The 21,637-nt window shown below is 41.1% G+C and overlaps 2 protein-coding genes and 1 long non-coding RNA gene across 6 annotated transcripts in view; 1 reads left to right on the top strand and 2 right to left on the bottom strand.

The window, feature by feature from the left end:
- Slmap (Sarcolemma associated protein) overlaps positions 1-12,829 on the bottom strand; it is a 95,165-nt gene extending 82,336 nt beyond the window's left edge. The window contains exons 1-2 of one of the 2 annotated variants that reach the window (XM_065226749.1): positions 12,603-12,829; positions 11,627-12,093 (exon numbers count right to left, since the gene is read on the bottom strand). The gene's annotated coding sequence lies outside the window, so the exon portion shown is untranslated. Of the gene's footprint in view, positions 1-11,626 lie in introns of both variants that reach the window. The other variant, XM_065226748.1, reaches the window with a different exon arrangement.
- The window catches only part of LOC135705161 (ATPase WRNIP1-like), a 293,614-nt gene extending 274,817 nt beyond the window's left edge, over positions 1-18,797 (bottom strand). The window contains exons 1-3 of one of the 2 annotated variants that reach the window (XM_065226752.1): positions 17,700-18,797; positions 17,470-17,641; positions 16,862-17,407 (exon numbers count right to left, since the gene is read on the bottom strand). In XM_065226752.1, the coding sequence (XP_065082824.1) occupies positions 16,883-17,407; positions 17,470-17,641; positions 17,700-18,712 (1,710 nt within the window). In that variant the 5' untranslated portion in view covers positions 18,713-18,797 and the 3' untranslated portion in view covers positions 16,862-16,882. Of the gene's footprint in view, positions 1-16,845; positions 17,408-17,469; positions 17,642-17,699 lie in introns of those variants that run through there. The other variant, XM_065226751.1, reaches the window with a different exon arrangement.
- Positions 15,637-16,807, top strand: LOC135705164 (uncharacterized). 2 transcript variants are annotated; one of them, XR_010517825.1, is made up of 5 exons: positions 15,637-15,826; positions 16,029-16,087; positions 16,262-16,309; positions 16,503-16,547; positions 16,754-16,807. It is a non-coding gene; the product is annotated as an uncharacterized LOC135705164 (long non-coding RNA). The 2 variants fall into 2 exon arrangements; XR_010517824.1 differs by having other exon boundaries at positions 16,503-16,551; positions 16,754-16,799.
- Positions 18,798-21,637: the final 2,840 nt, after the last annotated feature.

Genomic DNA, 21,637 nt, shown 5'->3' with positions numbered 1-21,637 from the left:
AACCTCAACCTGAGCTAGGTTTAAAAAACAAACGAGCAAGCTGACGTTTGTCAGAAAACAAGCAGACCCAATCTTGATATCCGATCCAGGTAGGAACTGAATAATAAACGAATTCGCTATAAGTAAGTTTTATGGAAAAAGTGTTCTATGTAGCCTAGATTTAAGCTAGTTAAGCTTAGTATAACGTCTTTATTTTGAGCATTCATTTTTATACGCAGATGTTTGTTAAGATTTTTACAAAATCTTAAATAGACAATTTCCAAATATTTTGTTACAACGTATTTTCCAGCATTTTTTTTTTTTTTTGGTAAAAATAAAGCCACAACTTTTTCCCAGTACATTCTGAGTACTATGAACGAATTTCTGAAAAGAAGTGGGATGATGAAACTGTTTTCAGTGGTATTTTATGTTCGAATTGTGCAATTTTCCCAAACAACAGGTGCATTTTACAAAGATAGAACCCAAGACCCAATCCGTAAATTTAATCTAACGTCCAACATTGCTTGGCGAATAACCTTACTACATGGTAACGTTACCGCAGCTCTGCCCTCACGGTGTCTGTCTGATAGGTTAAAATTATATAAAAATCAGTATCGATGAAACACCCACCAAACGAAATCTTAGGTGCCCCTCATTCATTTTTTTGGCTTCAACGGTCGAGAGAGTTAATTTTTAGACGTGATGAAAAATACGCAAAAAAAAAAATGATTGCTCTAGATCCCCCGATAAAATATCCCCATACTAGTCTTAGCTGAAAAGGGTGAGCGTAAGCTTCCGTTTGATGGGTGTTTCAGCGATAGTTTTTTTTTTTTTTAATAAGTGTTTCTTCCTGAGACACCGTGACCTGCGTACTCGCCGAACCAAGCTAGGTATGTAGGCGAAATAAAGTGATTTTAATGGTGCTGCTAAATTTTGACGAGATGTGTGATTTCAACCACCCGATAGAACAAACAACCCACAAACATTAGCCTTCAAAAATCTTCGAATGGTGTGAAACAGGTTGAACGACTCACTTTCCGTCGTCACTCCTAATATGGGCCTTAAGGCCGGAAACCTCTCCCTTCCAGGAAGGACTCCCACCCGATGAATCCACTATCCAGAGGATCACAGCATCAAAGGTATCGTTCTTCAACGTTTCTAGAGGGGCGTCATCGGCCGACACATTTCTTTCGATTTTACTTAATTTGTGCCCCGGGTTAATTGGTCAATTGACCATGCTGCTCACACGCACCAGCTTCTGTTTGTCTGTACAAACAATTTCTCCTGACTCTCCCCAGTCAGTGTCTGAGTACGTTAACATCTTCACTTTATGCATGGATGTGTACGAGGTGAAATGAGAATCCGTCTGTCGGGTTGCAGATGTCACGTCCCATTCCACAGCGTGTGTGAATAATAAATTAACATTTACGACGATTGGCATTTTTGATTCCACGAACTATGAAGATGTTGTTCTATATTCATGATACTTCCATCAATAATTGAACGTTTTGAACAACAATCGCACCCTTGAACGTGTGATTCTCACCTCACACTAAATATAAGCCAATCAGCAGAAAAGTGGCATTGTACACGTCTTTCTACCCGTCAAACAACAAAAACCGCAAATTCACGCTGCTAGCAGGAGCTGGTGATTTATTTATTATATCGAAATTGAGGCAATAAATTGCACTGAATTGTTGAAACCTCGCGTAGCATTTGAAGAGGCCCTTTTAGCGCGAACCGAAGTACGCCCACACAAACCAAGAAGACTATCGGGAAGGGGAAACTTTCGGGAAGGCGAGCATCGATTCGCGCGAAAGGGGCATTAACAGTTTTATTTACAAAAGCTAATGGACCCTTTTCAAATGTTACGCGAGACTAATCTATAGTTTAACACACGCGTCTCCAATTTTAGTGAGAACCGATCGTATTTCTCAAGGAATCCGAACGTAGAGGATTATTGTTTATTTGAAAGCAAAGTAGCAGAAGCAACAATTTGGGGGGTTCGTTCCGCGTTATAAAAAGATTGGCAAAACGTAAAAAAAAAGCCGTTTCGATCCACCTTGGGAGCACACGCACTGTGCTGATGAATGATGGTGTTTTTCTTGTTAATGGAAATCGTAATTCTTGAATCAATATTTTAAACGAGATGATGACGTTCTAACTCTGTAGCACTCGAAATGTGATCTCTCGAGAGACGATGTGAACATGTGAAATGGAAACGTCGATTTTGAATTTCACGGAAGGCGGATTTTCAGATATCTGTATGTGTATGCATATATGTGCGCATCATGTTGATACGATGATAATTCCACGCTTTCAAGAGGTATCCATTAATACATTTATCGAACTTTGCTCACATCGCCTCTGTTTGGCGTGCGGATTTGGTTGAATCTGAAAGACCCCGGTAAGAATCATAGGCGTACTTGGGCACGAAGAGAAGGGATTAATTGGAACATGAGTTTACATAGCCTCTACCAGGGTGTCGACTCAAAGTCGAAAATAAAGTTCCCTGACTTTCCCTGACTTTCCAGTCGGTTTTCAGAAAAATTCCAGTCCACAAAACTTCGTTATTTTAACCTAAGAAGCTACAACGTGATGTGCTTTATTATGCCGTAGCGTAAATTAAGGTTAGTTTAAAATGAGCAGCAGGGTAAGCTTTCGAAAATATTAAGAATAGCATACTCATGGCACTTACAACAGAACTTGATACAAATACAATTTTTACAGACTATATGACCGACTACCTACGAAGGATGTGAATAGACCTAGGGCTATAGATACATATTCAATATTCAATCAATGTCACCAAGCTCTCAATTTGTGTTCATAATTTCACAGCCAAATAAAAATCAACCCGTAGACGATCCTTTCTCTTTACATATATTTTTTTTTTGTAAAATAACAGAGCAGTGATTATTCTTGCTTTAGCAACCGAACCTGAGGATGCACTGCTCATGCATTAGTCAGTTTCGTACTCTCTGGAATTCCATATGACAACCGCAGACATGGTAAAATAATTTAAGTTTAATTATCATTAACATTTTATTCTCTCAGTGAGTTCACATTACAACGAGAAATTGCAAGTTGAATATGTGTTTATTTTCGGATTACTTTAAAAAAAATTTATCATTTGAGCAGAACAATTTTCTCCTGCGAACGACGATCCTTGTCTATATGGAAAGCGAATGCGATTTTTCGAACTCGCTGAATAAGTTCATTCAAAATTTGTAAGTTTTCGAACCCGCTTGCATGAGTAACACCATCATAGATCTGACGTCGCGCTACGACTGAAGGCCCAAACGCAATGTGGGCGGAAGCGGAACGGAAACGGTGTCACAAATGACATCAAGATGCCTAACCGCACTCGAATGTAGTTTTGCAGGAACCAAACAATCTCTCATTGACCAGTGACTCGAACACTTTAGATTCGACCCCGAGCAAGGTAATCCCACGGTAGTTTTCCACATTGCATTTGTCTCCTTTCTTGAAAACAGGGAACATAGTAGAGAATTTCCAAAGCGTGGGAAACTTACGCTGATGGAGCGATAGATTAAAAATCAGGGTCATCGGGGCGGCTAAGATATCACAGCATTTTTTCAGCACAGCAGATGGCATAACGCTCGGTCCGGGTGAAAAAGAAGATTTAGTTTTCCTTATCCGAGAACCATTTCAACATCCACAGTAAAAACATCAATGTTTACGACATCGGTTGGCACATCGCGGACTGCTAGATTGATTTCAGCTTGCGATGGTGAGTCGTTCGAGAAAACGCTCGAGAAGTGCCTTGCAAAAAGCCTGCATTTATCCTCAGTTGTCAATGCTACGTCGTTGCCCAGAGACACCTTCGACGGGAGACCAGTTTTCTTTCTTTTAGTATTTACGAACGACCAGAATCCCCTAGGATTGCTTCGCAGATTGCGTTCAGTGCGAATTACATACCGCTGGTAGAGAAGCTTGTTGTAGCGGCGATAGTTGTTACTGGCAATTGAAAAATTCCGTTTGGTCAAGAAGCAGAAATACAGTCGCGCAGAAAGCAATTATAGTGATCGACAGCTATGTCGATCTCCAGGTCATTCAACACGTTCCAGTCTATCTCTGACAAGGAACGTCACAGCAAACGTAAATCAGTCTTCCGGAAGTTGAGACGATAGACAATCGAAGTTTCATCAAAGTGAAGTTGAGATCTATTTGCGATAGAAATATCCAAAGCAGGATGGAAGTTGCCAAGAGGAACGATGACATCAGGCGCCTCAGTAACGGTACAGTCAAGAAGTGAATTTTCACTAACGAACACCAAGTCTAGGAAATGAGACTGAAAGTTGGGAACTAGATTTATATATCTGCCTCAATCCATGAAAACCAGTACCGTCCACAAGCAAGCGGCTGGCCGGAGTAGTAACAGATGCTATTGGATCTGGATATGCAAATCCCTGACCTGAGTGCGACCAGATAAGCCCAGTTTGATTGAAATCACCGAGCATAAGAATCATATCCGGAGTGATTTGAGATTTGGGCGTAATTGTATTTGTAAACAAACACGTCAATCGTCGATTTCTCGTGAATAAAAGCTCAATATTATAAACAAACTATACCAAATGATAGAGGAATCATACCTCTACCTCGCAGTGTTATTAGTTTTCAAAATTGAGCTTTTATTCGCGATAAATCGGCGATGGACATGTTTGTTTACAAATACAATTACGCCCAAATCTCAAATCACTCCGGATATCCGAATAATTAGCCATAGAAGAAGCAAATCCTACAGCATCCATATGAAGTTGCATTATGCTACAGTCGAGACGTCGTTCAGAGGGAATGTACACCGTTCAGATGGTCAATATTAATGAACCTTTCCATAACGCCTCTAACCATTTGAGACATTGCGTTGCACCAAAAAGGCAAATTCGCATTGATATGGCTCAACTTTGACAGCAACTGATTTAAAGAAAGCTAGCTTAATACCACGTTCAGACTACAAAGTTATAACATGTTATAACGGTTGTCAAATAATTGCAATACAGAAACCACCATCAAGATAGTGCTATAACATGTTATAAATCTGTAGTCTGAACGTACTATTAGCCATCAGCAGCGAGACATTCAAACAGTTTTTAACATCTTGGTAGAAAGCTGACGTTGGTTCAATTTTGTCTTTCTGGACGCCTTGAATAAATTTTCGTATTTGCGGAGTAATTTTGATTGCCCTCTGAACAGCAGCACTATTTTCCAACCATCGGTGACCGCAAAACTTTAGCGGGAATATGGTAGATCCAGAATACATCGTGATAAACGCTCGTCTTGCTGGTACATCTTTGAAGATATTGTAGATACCACGCAAATATTTGACAACAATGAATGTATTATGCAAAATATACAGCCCACAGCTTCCCAGATCTATCAGCTTCTCGCCACCTTTTTGTACCTCTAGCTTCAATTCACATTGGGCCCATCCATGGACACTTGCAGCAACTTGTTCGAAGAGATACCGGCAAGGGCCTCCATAAACGCAGCGAGTAGATCTGATGCCCGGGATCTTCCCAAAAACTTTGACGTCATGCACTGATAAAATTTCAAAGATTGTTTTATGTGTCCCACACATGAGTTTTTGCAATGTGATCAACATTATTTTTTTTCCTGACCTACATTAAAATTCCCTGACATTCCCTGACTTTCCAGATCATAAATATAATTCCCTGACATTTCCTGACTTTCCAGGTTTTTCCAGGTAGTCGACACCCTGCTCTACACTCGTTGTCGCTTGAGCTGTGCTATGCAATTATAGCTTGTTTTGAGGAAGTTGCCAGTTTCTTACATGATATGGCTCCTCTTAGTTAAAAACTACAAGGGACAACCCTATGGGGTTGAACGCAATGGTGACGTAGGACTACGTGGTCTTATATAATAAATATTATTTGTTAACTGCAACAGGAGCTTGTTTTTTTTTTTTTTGTATAGGAATAGGAATTTGAGCGGGGTTCTCTCTGTGTATACTCTTTTGTATGACGCGCTTGACATAGATGGCCCACAGCGACTCACGAAGAGCAACTGATTCCGATCAATAGCAGTGCGCCTTCTTCCTCCTTCTATGGATGCTCATGTGGACTGCAGCCTGCTGCTTGCAGGTAGCCTTTCGTTGTGTACTGGAGAACAATGTCAATGCCACGTGCCGAAAGCACTGCTGTTGCTGCTACTGCTGATGCCGACGACCGGACAACACCACACACGGTGATTGGAACGTGAATTCGATCAGCGGTTGTGGCAGCCTTGATAGCTAGCTGCTTGCGGGGAGCCTTTCGTTGAGTACTGGAGAACACCACCACTATGGAATTAAACTTTGAAATCTGTGTTAGGGAAACCGCTTTTTGCAGGCTGATCGGTGATAATTTTAATTATCATCAGTTGCACATTCGTGCAATTTTCAATAGTGATATTTTGAAAAATGATCAAATCTTAAATTTAACAGATGGGTATAAGTATTTCTGATCGATTGGTGTTAAAATGATTGTAATTGGTCCAGGGGCAGCTGAGTTATTAACGCTCAAAATCTTTCATAATTTTGTTACATGTTCCATTTTTGGTTTTCACAAAGTGTACCCCCATATAGAAATCACAGACGTAGTCCTACGTCAAAAATCCCGCTCTCTGTATCGTGTGTCGAACGGAGTCGAGGCAAGCGTAATCTTTGTCGACTTGATTTTGACATTCTATCGACAGCTTAATTTGCAGAACACCGAACTTTTTTTAACCCCTCGTAAAAAATAAAATCCTTTCAAACAGTCTTGATTGTCGATCGATTCTCTTCATCATCATTTCCTTTCGTTAATAACTCGGCTACGAAAACGTTTAATGTCGTTTTTGTCGTAGGATTAGATGCTAGATTGTTGCTTCTTTCATCGAACTGTGAGTCAAAAATATCTGTAAGTATCTTAACATAGCCGTTTATTTACCTCCAAAGAAGGGAGTATTGGATAAATAGTTAGGCCGCTGCCATAGTGAGAGCGAAGAGAAGCGAAGCGTTGAAACGAATGTAAGGAATAATATCATTAATGAAAATTCCCAATATTGATATTATTCCTTACATTTGTATCAACGCTTCGGTCGCCTATTCGCTGTCGTTATGGTATCGGCCTTAGTTTTTAATTACTCAATCAAATCAAAAGAACATCTGAATATCAAATGTAAAAGGACGAGTAGTTGGGAAAAATAGTATTATATATAATGAAGGCATATGTTAATGTTGTGAGTTGCTTAGAAGTGATGGTAAAGTAATGACTGGTAAACGGCTGGAAAATGCGCACCATTGATACTTCGCGTATCTGCAGGTATAAAATAGACCCCACTAGCGGTCCTTAGCCTCTTGTCCAGTAACTCCTATCCCTACCTCCCCGCGGTGCCGGCTGGGGTACGAGTAACCATAGGGAAGATCGAGTAACCAACCCCGGTGGGACCTTGGTCGTATGTCGACAGGGAAGGGGAGAACTCCTCTCTCCGGAGAGTACAGTCTTCGAGCGTCTGTTCACCATGGAGGTGTGGCTCAAAACGGCGTCTATTTTCCATGTTAGGAGCGGCTGATCAACGTCCTGCTACCAGCGTGGGACTCTAAACAGTGCTCTGCACGATGGTCCCCCGACGAGACAATGGGTTCTTTTTTTTTTTTTTTGGAGAGAAACTTCTTGTAGAAAAACAAAATCAATGTCATAGTTCCACACAAAATCTTTGAGCATGTTAATCTTGATTCTTGAGCTGATGGCATTAATGTTTAAAGTAGCTAAAATCCTAGAAAACATTTTTGGTTCATTAAAAAGAGATGAACTTTTAAATTGTATACAGGTAGGAGGAAATGATCATATCTTACTGCTTGTTTTTCTTATTCCTTGGCAGTCTACTCACGAATTGCGGTGTCTGTTTATTTCCTTTCGCCTTACCATGTTTCATTTTTTGCTGGCTGTATCTTCGGTTGATACCTCCTCGCTTTCTGAACTCTCCGTAACCATGGCTCCAGGACGCTTGATTGTAGCACATCGTTGTTGCTCGCTTACTTCATCTTCCATTGCAGTCGTGGTTTCACACGCATCACCACCAGAAGTACTTGTTGGTGTGCCCGTTGTAGCACCGCTACTATCCTTCGGAACCGTTCCCGTTGTCGAGACTGTTGATGTCGCTCCTTTCTGAGATCCGGCGTTCTGCACGTTTGGATCAGGTTTACTCTCAGTGTTCTTCCTTAGAACCGTCATTTGTGGAGTAACTGGTGCACTGTTGTCAATTACTGGTTTATTCGGTCTGCCCAGGGGAAAACCACTGCCCCCGGCAGGGCTGGTTTTGACTCCGCTGCTCCCGGAAAGGCTAGACTTGACCTCACTAACGCCGGCAAAACTGGGCTTCACCCCGGTGTCACCGGCAGAATTGGGTTTAACCCCGCTGCCTGACGGCTTCGGCGACTGCGGTGAACCGCCACCTCCAGAGTGGTTCGGTTTACCTCCACTTCCTGAAGGTATCGCCACCAGCTTGGGGCAATCCGACTTCATATGTTCTTCTACTTTGCAGAAAAAACATCGACCTTTCAAACCTTCATAAAAAACTCGAGCACGAAAATGCCCGATGTAGATGTTGGCAGGAATTTCCTTCGAAACCTCCATATGGACGCCTCGAATTCCAGTGAAAATGTTCACTTTCATTTCACTTGGGAACCTCTCTCGCACGTGCTGTCGGATTGTTCCGTATTGACCCAGTACATACTGGATCTCCCGATCCTCGATTTCTGGTGGTAAGTTGAAAATGCGAACGTACCTGAAAATCCGTGATGCTTGGTCCACTTGGACCCTTGCTGTTCCTCCATCTTCGTACTGGAAGTTGTACAATTCATGTGCTTCGGAAATGAACGCAGAGAACGTGTGATCGTCGATTAGTTTGATGTAGAATTGTCCGCCATTTTTATCTTTGTAGATTGTGTGAATGTCAGTCGCCGAAAGTTTCAAAACGTCCATAGAAAACTTGAGTACATCCAGGTACGATGGTATTTTGCTGTCCGGTCCAAAAATCAACTTTACTGTGTTCTTTCTAACGCTGTTTGCCATTTTTACTCTTCTTATACAGAAAGATTCCGCTTATACAAAAGACAAAAAAAAAAAGTGAAAACAATAGCCACAGAGGACTATTGTTTTAAAACACTCTATACTTCACGATCAACTCTAGTATACGTCTGAGCAGAACGAGCTCTTGTCCGCGAATGGAGTTGGTGCAGGCCCTACAAGCCAACCGTAAAAAAATAAAAGTACAGGAAACAAGCCATGTAAATACGGACCGGAACAATCGGCATAGACCCAAGCAACGGAAATGGACTAACGATTGGAAACCCGGAACATGGAACTGCAAGTCTCTCAATTTCTTGGGAAGTACCCGCATTCTTTCCGATTTATTGAGGGTCCGCAAGTTCGACATCGTAGCGCTGCAGGAGGTTTGTTGGAAGGGATCGTCGGTACATACGTATAGGGATGGTTATACCATCTACCAGAGCTGCGGCAATACACATGAGTTGGGTACAGCTTTCATCGTGATGGGCGAAATGCAGAAACGCGTGATTGGGTGGTGGCTTTTCGATAGCAGAATGTGCGAGTTGAGGATCAAAGGTCGTTTCCTCAATGTCAGCATAATCAACGTGCACAGCCCTCACTTAGCAAGTGACGATGACGATAAAGACGCTTTTTACGTTAAAATCGTCATTGGTGATCTTAACGCTCAGGTCGGTCAGGAGGAGGAATTCAGACTGGTTATAGGAAGCCACACGCAGTACCTATTTCCAGCATAGCCTCCCATATCGGTACACCTAGAGATCACCGCAGCAGACAGAATCGCAAATCGACCACGTTTTGAACGACGGAAGGCACTTCTCGGACATTATCGACGTCAGGACCTATCGCGGCGCAAATATCGATTCGGACCACTACTTTCTAATGGTCAAGGTGCGCCAAAAACTTTCCGTTGCCAACAACATTCGGTACCGACGCCCGCCACGGTACAATCTGGAGAGACTGAAGCTACCCGAAGTCGCAACTGAGTACGTGCCATACCTCGACGCACCGTTGCCTGATTGGTTGGAGCAACGTGAAAGCAGTTATTAACAGCGCTGCTGAAGGCGCCGTTGGGTTCGTGGAGCTGACTCGACGGAACGATTGGTTCGACGAAGAGTGTCAGACGGTTTTGGACGAGAAGAACGCAGCGCGGGCGGCGATGCTGCAGCAAGGAACCCGTCAAAATGTTGAGCGATATAAACAGAAGCGAAGACAGCAAACCCATCTTTTCCGGGATAAGAAGCGCCGCCTGGAAGAGCTGGAGTGCGAAGAAATGGAGCAGCTGTATCGTTCTCAAGAACGTAAGTTCTACAAGAAACTCAACGCATCCCATCAAGGCTTTGTGCCGCGATCCGAAATGTGTCGGGATAACGAAGGGGGTATCTTAACGGACGAACGTGAGGTGATTGAAAGGTGGGAACAGTACTACGATGAACATCTGAATGGCGCAGAGGCGGAGGACCTAGGCGGCACGAGGAATGGCTTCGTTGGTACAGCGGTTTAGGGGGAACTGCCAGCTCCCACGATAGGTGAAGTTAATGATGCTATCCGACAGCTTAAGAAGAACAAAGTAGCTGGGAAGGATGGTATCGGAGCGGAACTTATCAAAATGGGCCCGGATAAGTTGGCCACTTGTCTGCACCGACTGATAGTCAGGATCTGGGATACAGAACAGCTACCTGAGGAGTGGAAAGAGGGAGTAATATGCTCAGTATAATAAAAAAAGGCGACAAAATAGAATGTGAGAACTATCGAGCGATCACTATTCATAACGTGGCTTACAAAGTGCTTTCCCAGATCATCTTTCGCCGTTTATCGCCGCTAGCAAGCAGATTTGTGGGAAGTTATCAAGCCGGTTTTGTGGACGGGCGATCGACACCGGACCAAATCTTTACGTGGGGTGAGCTACCAGTTACGCCAAACCGATGATCAAATGCATTGTTTACAAAAGCTGATACATCCCTTCGAAAAAGTTATCGAGAATTAGCAATTAATTAATTAGGAAGTATTTTCTGACATACTCCAACGAAAACGACATAAATTTTCGATTTCAAGAATCATGACCCCTGCCCCTTAGCTTATCCCATCTGTACACACCCCTGCAAAACAACGCGCAACCCGAAGGGGAAATGCTTTTTTCCAGCCAATTATTTCACTACTGTTGTTTGGCTCGGCGCAGTAGATTCATGTGCGTGCGGTATCATCTTTTCGAGTCGCCGTCGACACCGATCGCACAGCGAATTTGATCCATCTCTAAGCCTTTTAAGGAGTTATGAAATATTGCTCTTAATTGGGATCACTACAGTGGGCATCGCGCAATCCTCCCGCAAAATTTTAGCAGTGGACTACCTATTTTATGCCATTTGTAATTGAATACCAACTGTTTGTAACTGAAATGATATAATCTCAAATTGAGCAACACTGGCCTCAATGAATCACCCACTCAAGAATCAGACTCCCAAAGAAGTAGTCTTTCTCGGTTTCCGGCAAGCTATCTTCCACCCTCGACCGTGTGCCTAGGTGTTTTTGCTCAAGGCTAATACATATTCTAGCTTTTTCTACTGCCATCAACCTACCTGAACTGATCAATGAAATGATCGGTGGGGTTTGCTTCTAGATCGGCTTTTGTGTCGCTCTTTCAACTCGGAATCCTTTCCTCGATGGGACTCTGCTTCCGGAAAGATTTGTTTTTTGTTCTATCCACTTGGTGTTTACATCAAACCGAACCGAGTGACTGATGAAGGGTAGGTGGTAGGTATCCAAACTAGGAGGCAACGGAATCGTCGACGTCGTCGTCAAGGAAATGATTTTTTTCTTTTCATCCAAACACGAAAATGACACCTTCACGAATTAGCAATTTCGTAAATCATAGCACAGTGCACTGAAAAATTACACTTTCCATTGGACTTTTCCGTTGTCAAATCAAACTTCTTTTTCGCTGCTGATATTCCGCAGACAAGACACTTTCAACTCCTCTTCCCTTTTTTCAACAAACCACTATTTTCAGCTCCTCGCCTTGGAAACCACTCGTCGTCGTTGCCTGCTAGGGTCGAAAAAGAAAACTTTGACGAAAAACCGAAATGAAACTCAACAATCAACACTTTCTATCTATCCTCTTCGAATGCGAACGAAATTTTTCTCCCGTTCAATGCCCCAGGGCGTAGAATTTTTCCTTTTCTGTCAAACTCGCAGTTGCTTCCACCATTGAAGACGATAAATTTTCACCTCCTCTTCCCTGTACACACTCTTGACAGACAGTGCCGAGACTACGATGGCCACTTTCGGGACTGTTGGCTGGTTTCGCAATCGATGGGGTTGGTTGACAAAAGCACAGGAAATGTCACGCACAGAATTTCCGATTCTCTTCCCTTCCTTCCGGGGGGAGAGACGAATTTCTACCCAATTCGGGCACTCGATCGATTACGACAGCACAGCACAAAATACATTCACCTCCACGGATTGTGCACGGTAGATAATCGCCAAACACCGAATTATTCTTCGTTTCCGTCCGGGTTCCGAATCGATCACTAAAAACGAAAAAAAAAAATCTACCTTCTAGACACCAGCAGCACTAAATTCTCACTTTTGCTTCCTTTCTTCCACTAATAACTAGTACTGACTCCGAGTGTCGGATTGAAAACAAAAAGAATAACTAGCACGCAGAAGAGGCACGGAGCACTGTGGACTGCGAGAATACGAACGACTCTTGAGACTTGAAAAGCTACTACTACGTGAATCTCATTGCACTTAACGCACTACTACTGGCGAGCGTTGAATTAGTGTACGGGTTTGTTTTACACGTTTTACACCAATCACACTTCACCAGACAATTTTCCGCAAAGTAGTAGTGGTAACTTGCGATGGAAAAACTTTTTGATTTTGACAAACAGGCTCACAAACAGGTGACAGTTCTCTGCTGCGAAGACTGCGAACGACGAAAAACGCCCAACGCCGGTCTATCACAAATGCTCATTAATGTCATTGATAAACTAAGTCAGCCCAGAGAGCTTGATGAATTTGATACCAAGTTTAAGAAAATGCATGGAATAAAGGTGGGAAACTGAAACATAAAAAATTTTGAAGAGAGTAAAGAGGTAAAGAGGTGACATCTTATCCATTTTACAGGTGTTCTGCACTGCAACTGCCATGTACCCATTAATGGGTAAAAAAGGACCCATTTTTGATGACTATATGAGGCTGTCAAATAATGGGTGAAGTTCAATTTCAAATAATGGGTACTCTTTTACCCATTTCTCAGAGCGCTTCGGGCGAGAATAATGAGTACTTTTTTACTCATTAATGGGTGAAAAGCAACTTAGATAACATCTTCCAGTCCTCGCTTCAGTCGCAAAGTGTCTTAACGATGTCGAATGGAAATTGCTCGTTTGAAAAGTAGGTATTTCTTATTTTATTTCTTTCTGCCCACATCTAAACATCAATCTGAAACTTGCAGGGACAGAACTAGCCGGATCAGCAAGGAGATCCCAGGAGAGCTTTTTGAGCACCATTTCTTGCACGAACGATGGAAAGACCACTGGATGGAAAATGGTGAAATAAAGATATAAATATAAATAACGTTTTGTATTCTTAACTATTCATTGTGGCTCTTTCAATGATCCATAAATCATACAAATTCTAAAAGAAAAATCCTGGTTTAAGGATTTCAAAATTGGGTACTTTGTACCCATTTTATAAAGCCAATTATTATTTAAAAATGGGTAAAAAAGTACCCCATGATTTGACGTACAAGGTCTTTACCCATTAATGGGTAAAGACGTTTTACCCATTAAATGAGTTTACCTACTTTACTTCGAAATGGGCACTTTTTCACCCATTAATGGGTACTTTCCAGTTACAGTGTGCTCGATTGGAATAACTTTACCTATGACTATGACAGATAATCGATTGTTCCAAGTATGACATTTCGTCTCATTATAAATTCAGCCTATTTAGTAGAGAGCAGTGCCTGAAACAAAATTGTTGGTTGCAACTAAAACCGGTGGTGTATAGAAATACTCAGAGGGAGAGATAAGCGGAGAGAATGTTTTAAGCCAAATGAACTGTCCGAATCTGAGCCAATCGAACATTCCCATTAGAATTATTCCGATGATTTCTTATTCTTACTAGATTAAATTTTAGAGTATTGCAATCGAACAGAATTCCAATCACCTTTATGTTTCGTGTGCTTCTAAAATTCAACTAGTTTTTGGAGTCAAAAACAATATTCTAGCTCTATTGATTAATTGATCTTATGCCTTGTTCAGACTACAGAGTTATAACATGTTATAGCGCAATCTTGATGGTGTTGCTGTGTTGCAATTATTTGACAACCGTTATAACATGTTATAACTCTCCAGTCTGGACAGCGTTTAACAGTACGTTCAGACTACAGAGTTATAACAACAATCAATACGAAACTAACGATTTTAAATTGGCTCACTACTTGACTAGCCTATCGGTCCCAAGCAAACGATTGACGTACCCCTTCTAGTCGAAATTCTAGTACTATGCAATGTTTGTTTTGATTCGCTATGAAAGTTTGACAGATAAAATGAGGGGTTATTGGTTTTTCCTATGTTTCGAGGGGTGAATCGATTAGCTTGAGACCGAAGAGAGTACCAGAGCTGTGCCAAAAAGTTGAGCACGTTATTTCTGGACCTTCTAGTCTTAGAGTTACCTCTATGGTTTAACCATAGAGGTAACTCTAAGACCACTGGGTCCCGAAGAAAAGCATTATTATTTTTGGCTCACTCAGTACCAGAACAACGGTCCCAAGCAGTCCCAAGCTATTTCACTCACCCCTGCATGTTCTGCATGAATCCACACACCCCTGATGTTATCTGTCAAACTTTCATAGCGAATCAAAACAAACATAGTGTAGTAATAGAATTTCAACTAGAATAGGGTACGTTAATCGTTTGCTTGGGACCAATAGGCTACTAAAGGGGTGAGCCAATTTAAAATCGTTAGTTTCGTATTGATTGTTGGTTTAACTCTGTGCTGGGGTCGCCCAATTTTCAATGAAATTGGGTTCTTTAATTTTGAAAAATGTATTGTTTTTTATACATCATCCGAAAGAGCTTCGTTTTCTGAGCACAGCTATATTTTTTTCGAACCCACACACTTTCATCTCGATTTTTAAATTAAGATTTAAAGCAAAATAATAACTTCACTGTTTGACACTAAACTTACTAACTGACAGCTCGCTCCCGTACAAAGTGACACCGAGGGGCGCTAATAAGGTGATTTTTGCAAATGTAATCGTACTTATATAAAATAGTTCCAGTGTACCCAAATTGATAAAATTTTGGGTTTGGGTTCCATTTTTAATGCAGATTACGAATATGTGTTTACCTCAATACCCTTAAAGAACCCAATTGAGCGCGTCTACTTTTATATTCATCTTGTCTAAATACATATGTTTCTTTCGTCTGAAGTCAAGTCCATTGGGATCAGACATAGAAATTTTTGGGCAATTTTATTTTTGACAGTTCGCATGACAGTTCTAAGCTCACATTTTTCGGTAAAGTTCGGGTTTGACCAACCACAGACTGTTTCGTTCATTTCAATTTCACCGATCGCTGAAGTTGGTAGCGTTTTGGAAGTTTATCGAAATTTGCAGTGATCATTATAATTAAACTACAAAAATGTAGTAAACCTTCTTTAAAACACTCTAATCAATCGATTAGATGTGTTTGTGGCTCATCAGAAATCTGAAATTGTATGAGTTCAGCGAATAGAGTTTGTACCATTTAATGGTACTTCCGGTAAATGTGGTAAGTTATAATATATTTTTTGTTAATGAAATATACTGAAAAATTCTTTATGATGATCAAAAATACCTAAAATTTGTATGAATAATCCTTGATTTGACACTCATGCACCATTCTGATGCCACTTCCGGTGGCTTACATGCTAACATCTGCAACAACGCGCATTTCGAGGTTATGAACTAATCGTGCTTTCTTTTCATTGCAGACGAGGACATTTTTCAGCGGTAGAATGCGGTTCTAAGGATGCTGTAACTCTTGCAGCAGGTAAGGATTCATTAGTTTTTTTTTGTTATCTTAATGAACATTGGATGATGATAAAACTCCATATTAGTATGAAAAATCATGATTCTAAAAAATGCACCACTATCTGAAGCATTTGCAATGAGGGTTAAACATTGAAGTTTATTGTAAATCGACTAACCATTGTTTCTTTTTCAGGATCAACGCAAGATGGAGCCGTCAATACGGTCATATACAATTATTCAGGTAAATTTTATTCCATGCATGAGAATTTAAATCAGAATTCAGTTTTAAATGATGATAGAAATCCTTTACAATTATATGAAATCAATGATTCAACAACGATGCACCACTATCTGATGCTCCTTCATACAATTGATAATGCCGGTAAAAATTTAATTTCACTTGTATCTAATCAGTCGATTTTACTCTCTGTTAGGTGACTGAACATCGATAGGTTGACTCATGAAGCAACGGCATAATGGCAGGTAATTATCGTCTCTTGATATTGAATTTAGAATAGGTAGCACGATGATGATAAAATCCTTTTTAATTCTATGAAAATCTATGATTCAACAATTTTATGCACCACTATCTGAAGCTTAATGCCTATTCTGCTATCAATGTTTTATGTTACTACGTTAACTACAGCGGCAGTCCTTAATCTTGATTTTTCCGTTCTATTTGCAGATATTCATCACGCGTGCATCTATGTCATTTTTGAGATTGAATAAAGAAACTACCTTTTAATCGTTATTTAAATGGCACATTTATTATGTATGATCAACAACTTTGAACCAAGAAATAATCACAAAGGTTCTATTCCGAAAAATAATTCTCCTCCTCCAACTCGTTTGGCATGTACTTCAACCCGGATTCGCCCTTGTTCAGTAGATTATATCCCGCCCCGTAGTTGAGATTTTTCATCAGTTTGGTGGTAGCGTTTCTCAAATGCAATGGTACTCCCGGCATTGGGCCCTTGTAGTTCTCGATTGACGCTTTGCACCGATTGAAAGCATTGTAGACCTCTCGACTTTTGGGCGCTCGAGCCAGATAGACAGCACATTGCGCTATGATACAGTCCGTCTCTGGCATTCCGACAGCTTGCACAGCCGCCAGAGTAGAAGTAGCCACCGTAAGGGCGTTAGTATCGGCTAGGCCTATATCTTCACTGGCCATTCGGATCATCCGCCGAACCAGATAACGAGGATCTTCCCCGGAAACCAGCATCCGAGAGCACCAGTAGAGAGCGGCGTTGTCATCCGAGGCGCGAATCGATTTGTGCAGCGCCGAGATCAGCTCATAGTGTTGGTCCCCTTTGCGATCGTACAGCAGATGGGATTTCTAGAAGGAAGACGCTATTAGAATGCTATATAATAGACAACAGCACATGACTGGTAACTCACCTTGATGCCTTCTTTAATTTCATCCAGTGAAATCAATTTCAATGCCGATCCTTCCTCTTCCTGTCGGGCTGCAACCGTATTCAAAGCCAATTGAAGACTGTTCAGCCCGATCCGAGCGTCTCCATCGCAAACTTCCGCCAGCCATCGGATACTTTCCGAACTGATCATCATTCTGAAACACAAAGCGAATCGTAAGAGCATTAATTTACTTTTCTCACCCCATCTCATACTGTGGAATAAAAGGCATCTTGTTGATATCCGGGGCTCGATTGTTATTCTCAAACATCAATGTGTGGTGATGCGGTAGAGCCCTCTCCAGAATCTTCATCACCGCTTCGACGCTCAACTTTTCCAGTACAACGACCCGACAGCGACTCAGCAGAGCCGAGTTCAAACTGAACGAAGGATTCTCGGTTGTTGCTCCAACCAGCGTAATGATTCCACTTTCCACGTGCGGCAAAAAGATATCCTGCTGCAGTTTGTTGAACCGATGAATCTCATCCATGAACAAAATGGTCCTCCGTTTAAATTTGATCTCATTCTTGGCCACTTTTACTGCCTCTTTGACCTCATTTACGCCACTCATCGTAGCCGATAGTTTTACGAAGCGCATATTCTCATTATTCTTGCAGTGAGCCGCAATGATGTGGGCCAAAGTCGTTTTCCCGCATCCAGGTGGTCCCCAGAGGATCATACTCGGAATGGTATTCTTCTCGAACAGAGTCCTTAAAACCGTATTCTTCCCAATGATGTGCTCTTGACCAATGTAATCAACCAGCTCGCTGGGTCTCATCTTTTCCGCCAACGGAACATTCTCATCGCCTTTCTCATCCTTCGACTTACTTGCTTTGCTCATGGTACTCGTCTTGACCCGTATATCTTCCTCTTTCTCCTCTTCCGACAAATCGATTACCAACTTCTCTATTTCCTCAACGCTCAAATGATCTCCATTTTCCACATCGTTGCTCCTGGTCGTCCTTTTAGCCCTCTTGGGAGTCATAATCGGAGATTTTCCGAAAATACTGTAGGTCCGCTTCGATTCCCTTGGCTTTTTCTCTTCCGTTTTATCATTCGTGGTCGTGGATGCAGTGGCAGCAGCCTCCACCACCTCATTCGGATCGGTTGAATTCAAAAGCAAACACCGATCCACGTGAGTTTCGATATCTGCCATCGGAAACATCTTGTCGCACACCGGACAAACGGATCTGATGCAGGACGAAGACGGTACCGGTTCGTCACTCATTTTGTGGATAGGAATGATGCGGAATGCGGATTATTTCTTGAAAACCACTTGAAAACGTAAGCCAACAACCATGATTTAACTGGAAAATATTGCGTCTTTGTTTACAAACTGATTGCGCGCTGTCAGCTTGTGCGGGAAGAAAGTTTTTAATGGAAGAAATGAAAGCAAGAGTGAATTTTCAGAAAAGCTTATCTGCTTTTGAATACAAACATTCAAACGTCAAAAATCTTAGCTCACTCACGCAAACTAACACCACCATTATATTGAGCAAAGGCTACCCTACCTGATGATGCTGTTGGTTTGCGAGAGCGAGGTAAGAGTTTTGACAAATTTACGATTGAATGTTTGATTACAAAAGCAGATAAGTCTTTTTGAAAACTCATTCTTGAAAAAAAGAGCTCGCTAATGGCCTGCCAAAAAGTGAGCCAAAGCATTCGGGCGGGAAAAAATCCAGGGACTAGGAACGAAAATGTATCATTTACAGAACAGGGTGACCATGGTGATGCCGATGTGATCGGCAATAAAAAATTGCCACAAATTATTAAAATAATTAGTGAATTTTGAATTACTCAGTAATTTCAACTGCTTGGACAATAATTTGGTAATTTTAAAAATAAAAAATAAACAGTAATTTGGTAATTCTATAAATATATGTACTCTGGAATTATTATATTCCTTATTATTCTAAGTATTTTTTTTATGATTTTATTGCTTCGGGTACACACTTAATCTAGCTCGGTAAAATCTCCAAGAGTCGATTACCTCGGAATTTACTTTTCCTGATATATCAACAAAATATCTATTTGTTAGCTGATATCTCAGCAAAATGTTATTTGTTAGCTGAGTCTCGGCAATTGTTTTACTAAATCTCAGCAAACTAAATTCCAGAATCACTCGGCTGTTGGAATCGCGGCGAAAAAAAAACTAAGTGTGTGTACTTTGTTATTAAATAAGTGGAAATCGAATAATTAAGATATTAAAAAATGAAAAACTGAAAAAAAACATTAGGGGCCACGTTATGCAACCCTCAATGCAACCAAATAAAAGCGAGTTTTTCGTATTTAAGCCTAGTATACAGATCGAGGCGAAACAAAATTTGAAGCACGCGAAAAATTATGAAAATTCGCTAGCGAAAAAGGTTGTGAAAAAATGTTTGTGGAACATTTTCCAGCTTCTTTTTTTTTTTCGCAGTTTACAGTTCATGTGAAACGAAATCGATCAGTTTACACCACCGGTAAAGTGAAAATCTGACAGATACGCTCTTTCTCGAAACGTCAACTTTTCGCTTAGCTACTGCTCTTTTCGCTAGCGCTGCATGCGCGAAAAAAAATAAATAAACGTAAGCGAAAAAGATGCGATCCACAAAATAAGATTTCGCTGGATCGTATCTGTTTACAGTTCAGGCGAAGTGAAAAATTTGTCAATTGCCTTTTTCACGCAGGTGAAAAATTTAGTATTTTGTATGAGATTTTCGCTTCGCTTCGATCTCTATACAGGCCTTTAGGGGCAATACATTTATTATGTCACGCGTAATTGAGGAAAAATTAACCCTCCTCCCCCGTTAGTTACGTTTTTCCTATACCTAATGCATTGCTTGTTACAAAATCATAAACCCCTCCTCCCCCTCTTCATCAACCCCTTATACCCTGGACCGACTATGGCTTATATCATGTAATATAGGTTGTCTTGAAATGAGCACTCATACATAGGATTTCCAGTGAAAACTAGATGTATGAGTGCTCATTGCAAGACAGCCTATATTACATGATATAAGCAACAATCAATACGGAACTAATGATTTTAAATTGGCTCACCACTTTAGTAGCCTATTGGTCCCAAGCAAACGATTAACGTACCCTATTCTTGTTGAAATTCTATATTTTAACCCTATATTTTATTTATTTATTTACATCAACAGGCTGGATGAAGCCCCAATGATTTAAACCTTATCAACTATGGTAAAAAAAAAATACATTCAAGCATGGTCATAACATAAAAAAAACATTAAAAAACGTATATCTTATAGTCAATATCTTAACTCCTGCCGGCGAAAAACAGAAGAAAACTTTCGACGAAGCGCATCACGGGAGAGATGAAAGTCGAAAACAGATGCAACTCTGTTGAATGTTCTCTGCAGTCCGCAAATCGCACCGTATGCTCCATAATTTGTGCGACGTAGAGGCAGTCTTAGCATAAGGTTATTACGAAACGGTCGGGGTTGAACATTCAGGTCAATTTGCCTCAGGATAGCCTCACAATCTGTCCTTCCTTGTAGGATATCGGCCACGGTAAGGGCTCTGTTTGTGTCTCTTCTAGTCCGGAGAAGTTCTAGGTCGATAAGTTGACAACGGCTTTCGTAACTGGTTAATCGAAACGGATCGTTCCAAGGCAATCTACGCAACGCAAAACGAAGAAAGCGACGTGGAACAGATTCAATTCTCTCGGCACCGTTGTTGTAATTTGGGTTCCAAACCGCTGAACAATACTCAAGCGTCGATCAAACAAGCGAACAATAGTGAGATTTTAGACAGTAGATATCAGTGAAGTTTTTAGCTATCCTAAAAATGAACCCTAAAGTTCTTGACGCCTTATCAACAACATATGCAATGTGTTGCTTGAAAGAAAGCTGCGAATCCAAGATCACACCCAAGTCTTTCACCTGATTCACGCGTTCGATTGTCGAGCCAAGCAGGTCATAGCTAAATATTATCGGTTGTTGTTTTCGTGAGAACGTAATAGCGGAGCATTTGGCTGGGTTCACTACCATTCTGTTTAACCTGCACCAACTAGCGAATACATTCAGTTGACGTTGAAGAAAGTGACAATCAGCAATGGAGCAGATTCGTAGGAAGATTTTGAGGTCATCTGCATATGATAACCGAGGAGCTTCGATGACCAGATGCACGTCGTTGAAGTACAGTATAA

Source organism: Ochlerotatus camptorhynchus, unplaced genomic scaffold (genome assembly GCF_037179485.1).
Source record: "Ochlerotatus camptorhynchus isolate MF236.1 unplaced genomic scaffold, CSIRO-AGI_Acam_v1.1 ptg000259l, whole genome shotgun sequence".
NCBI classification, from domain to species: domain Eukaryota; kingdom Metazoa; phylum Arthropoda; class Insecta; order Diptera; family Culicidae; genus Ochlerotatus; species Ochlerotatus camptorhynchus.
Note: the sequence above shows the minus strand (reverse complement) of the source record. Positions and strands in the feature narration are given on the sequence as shown.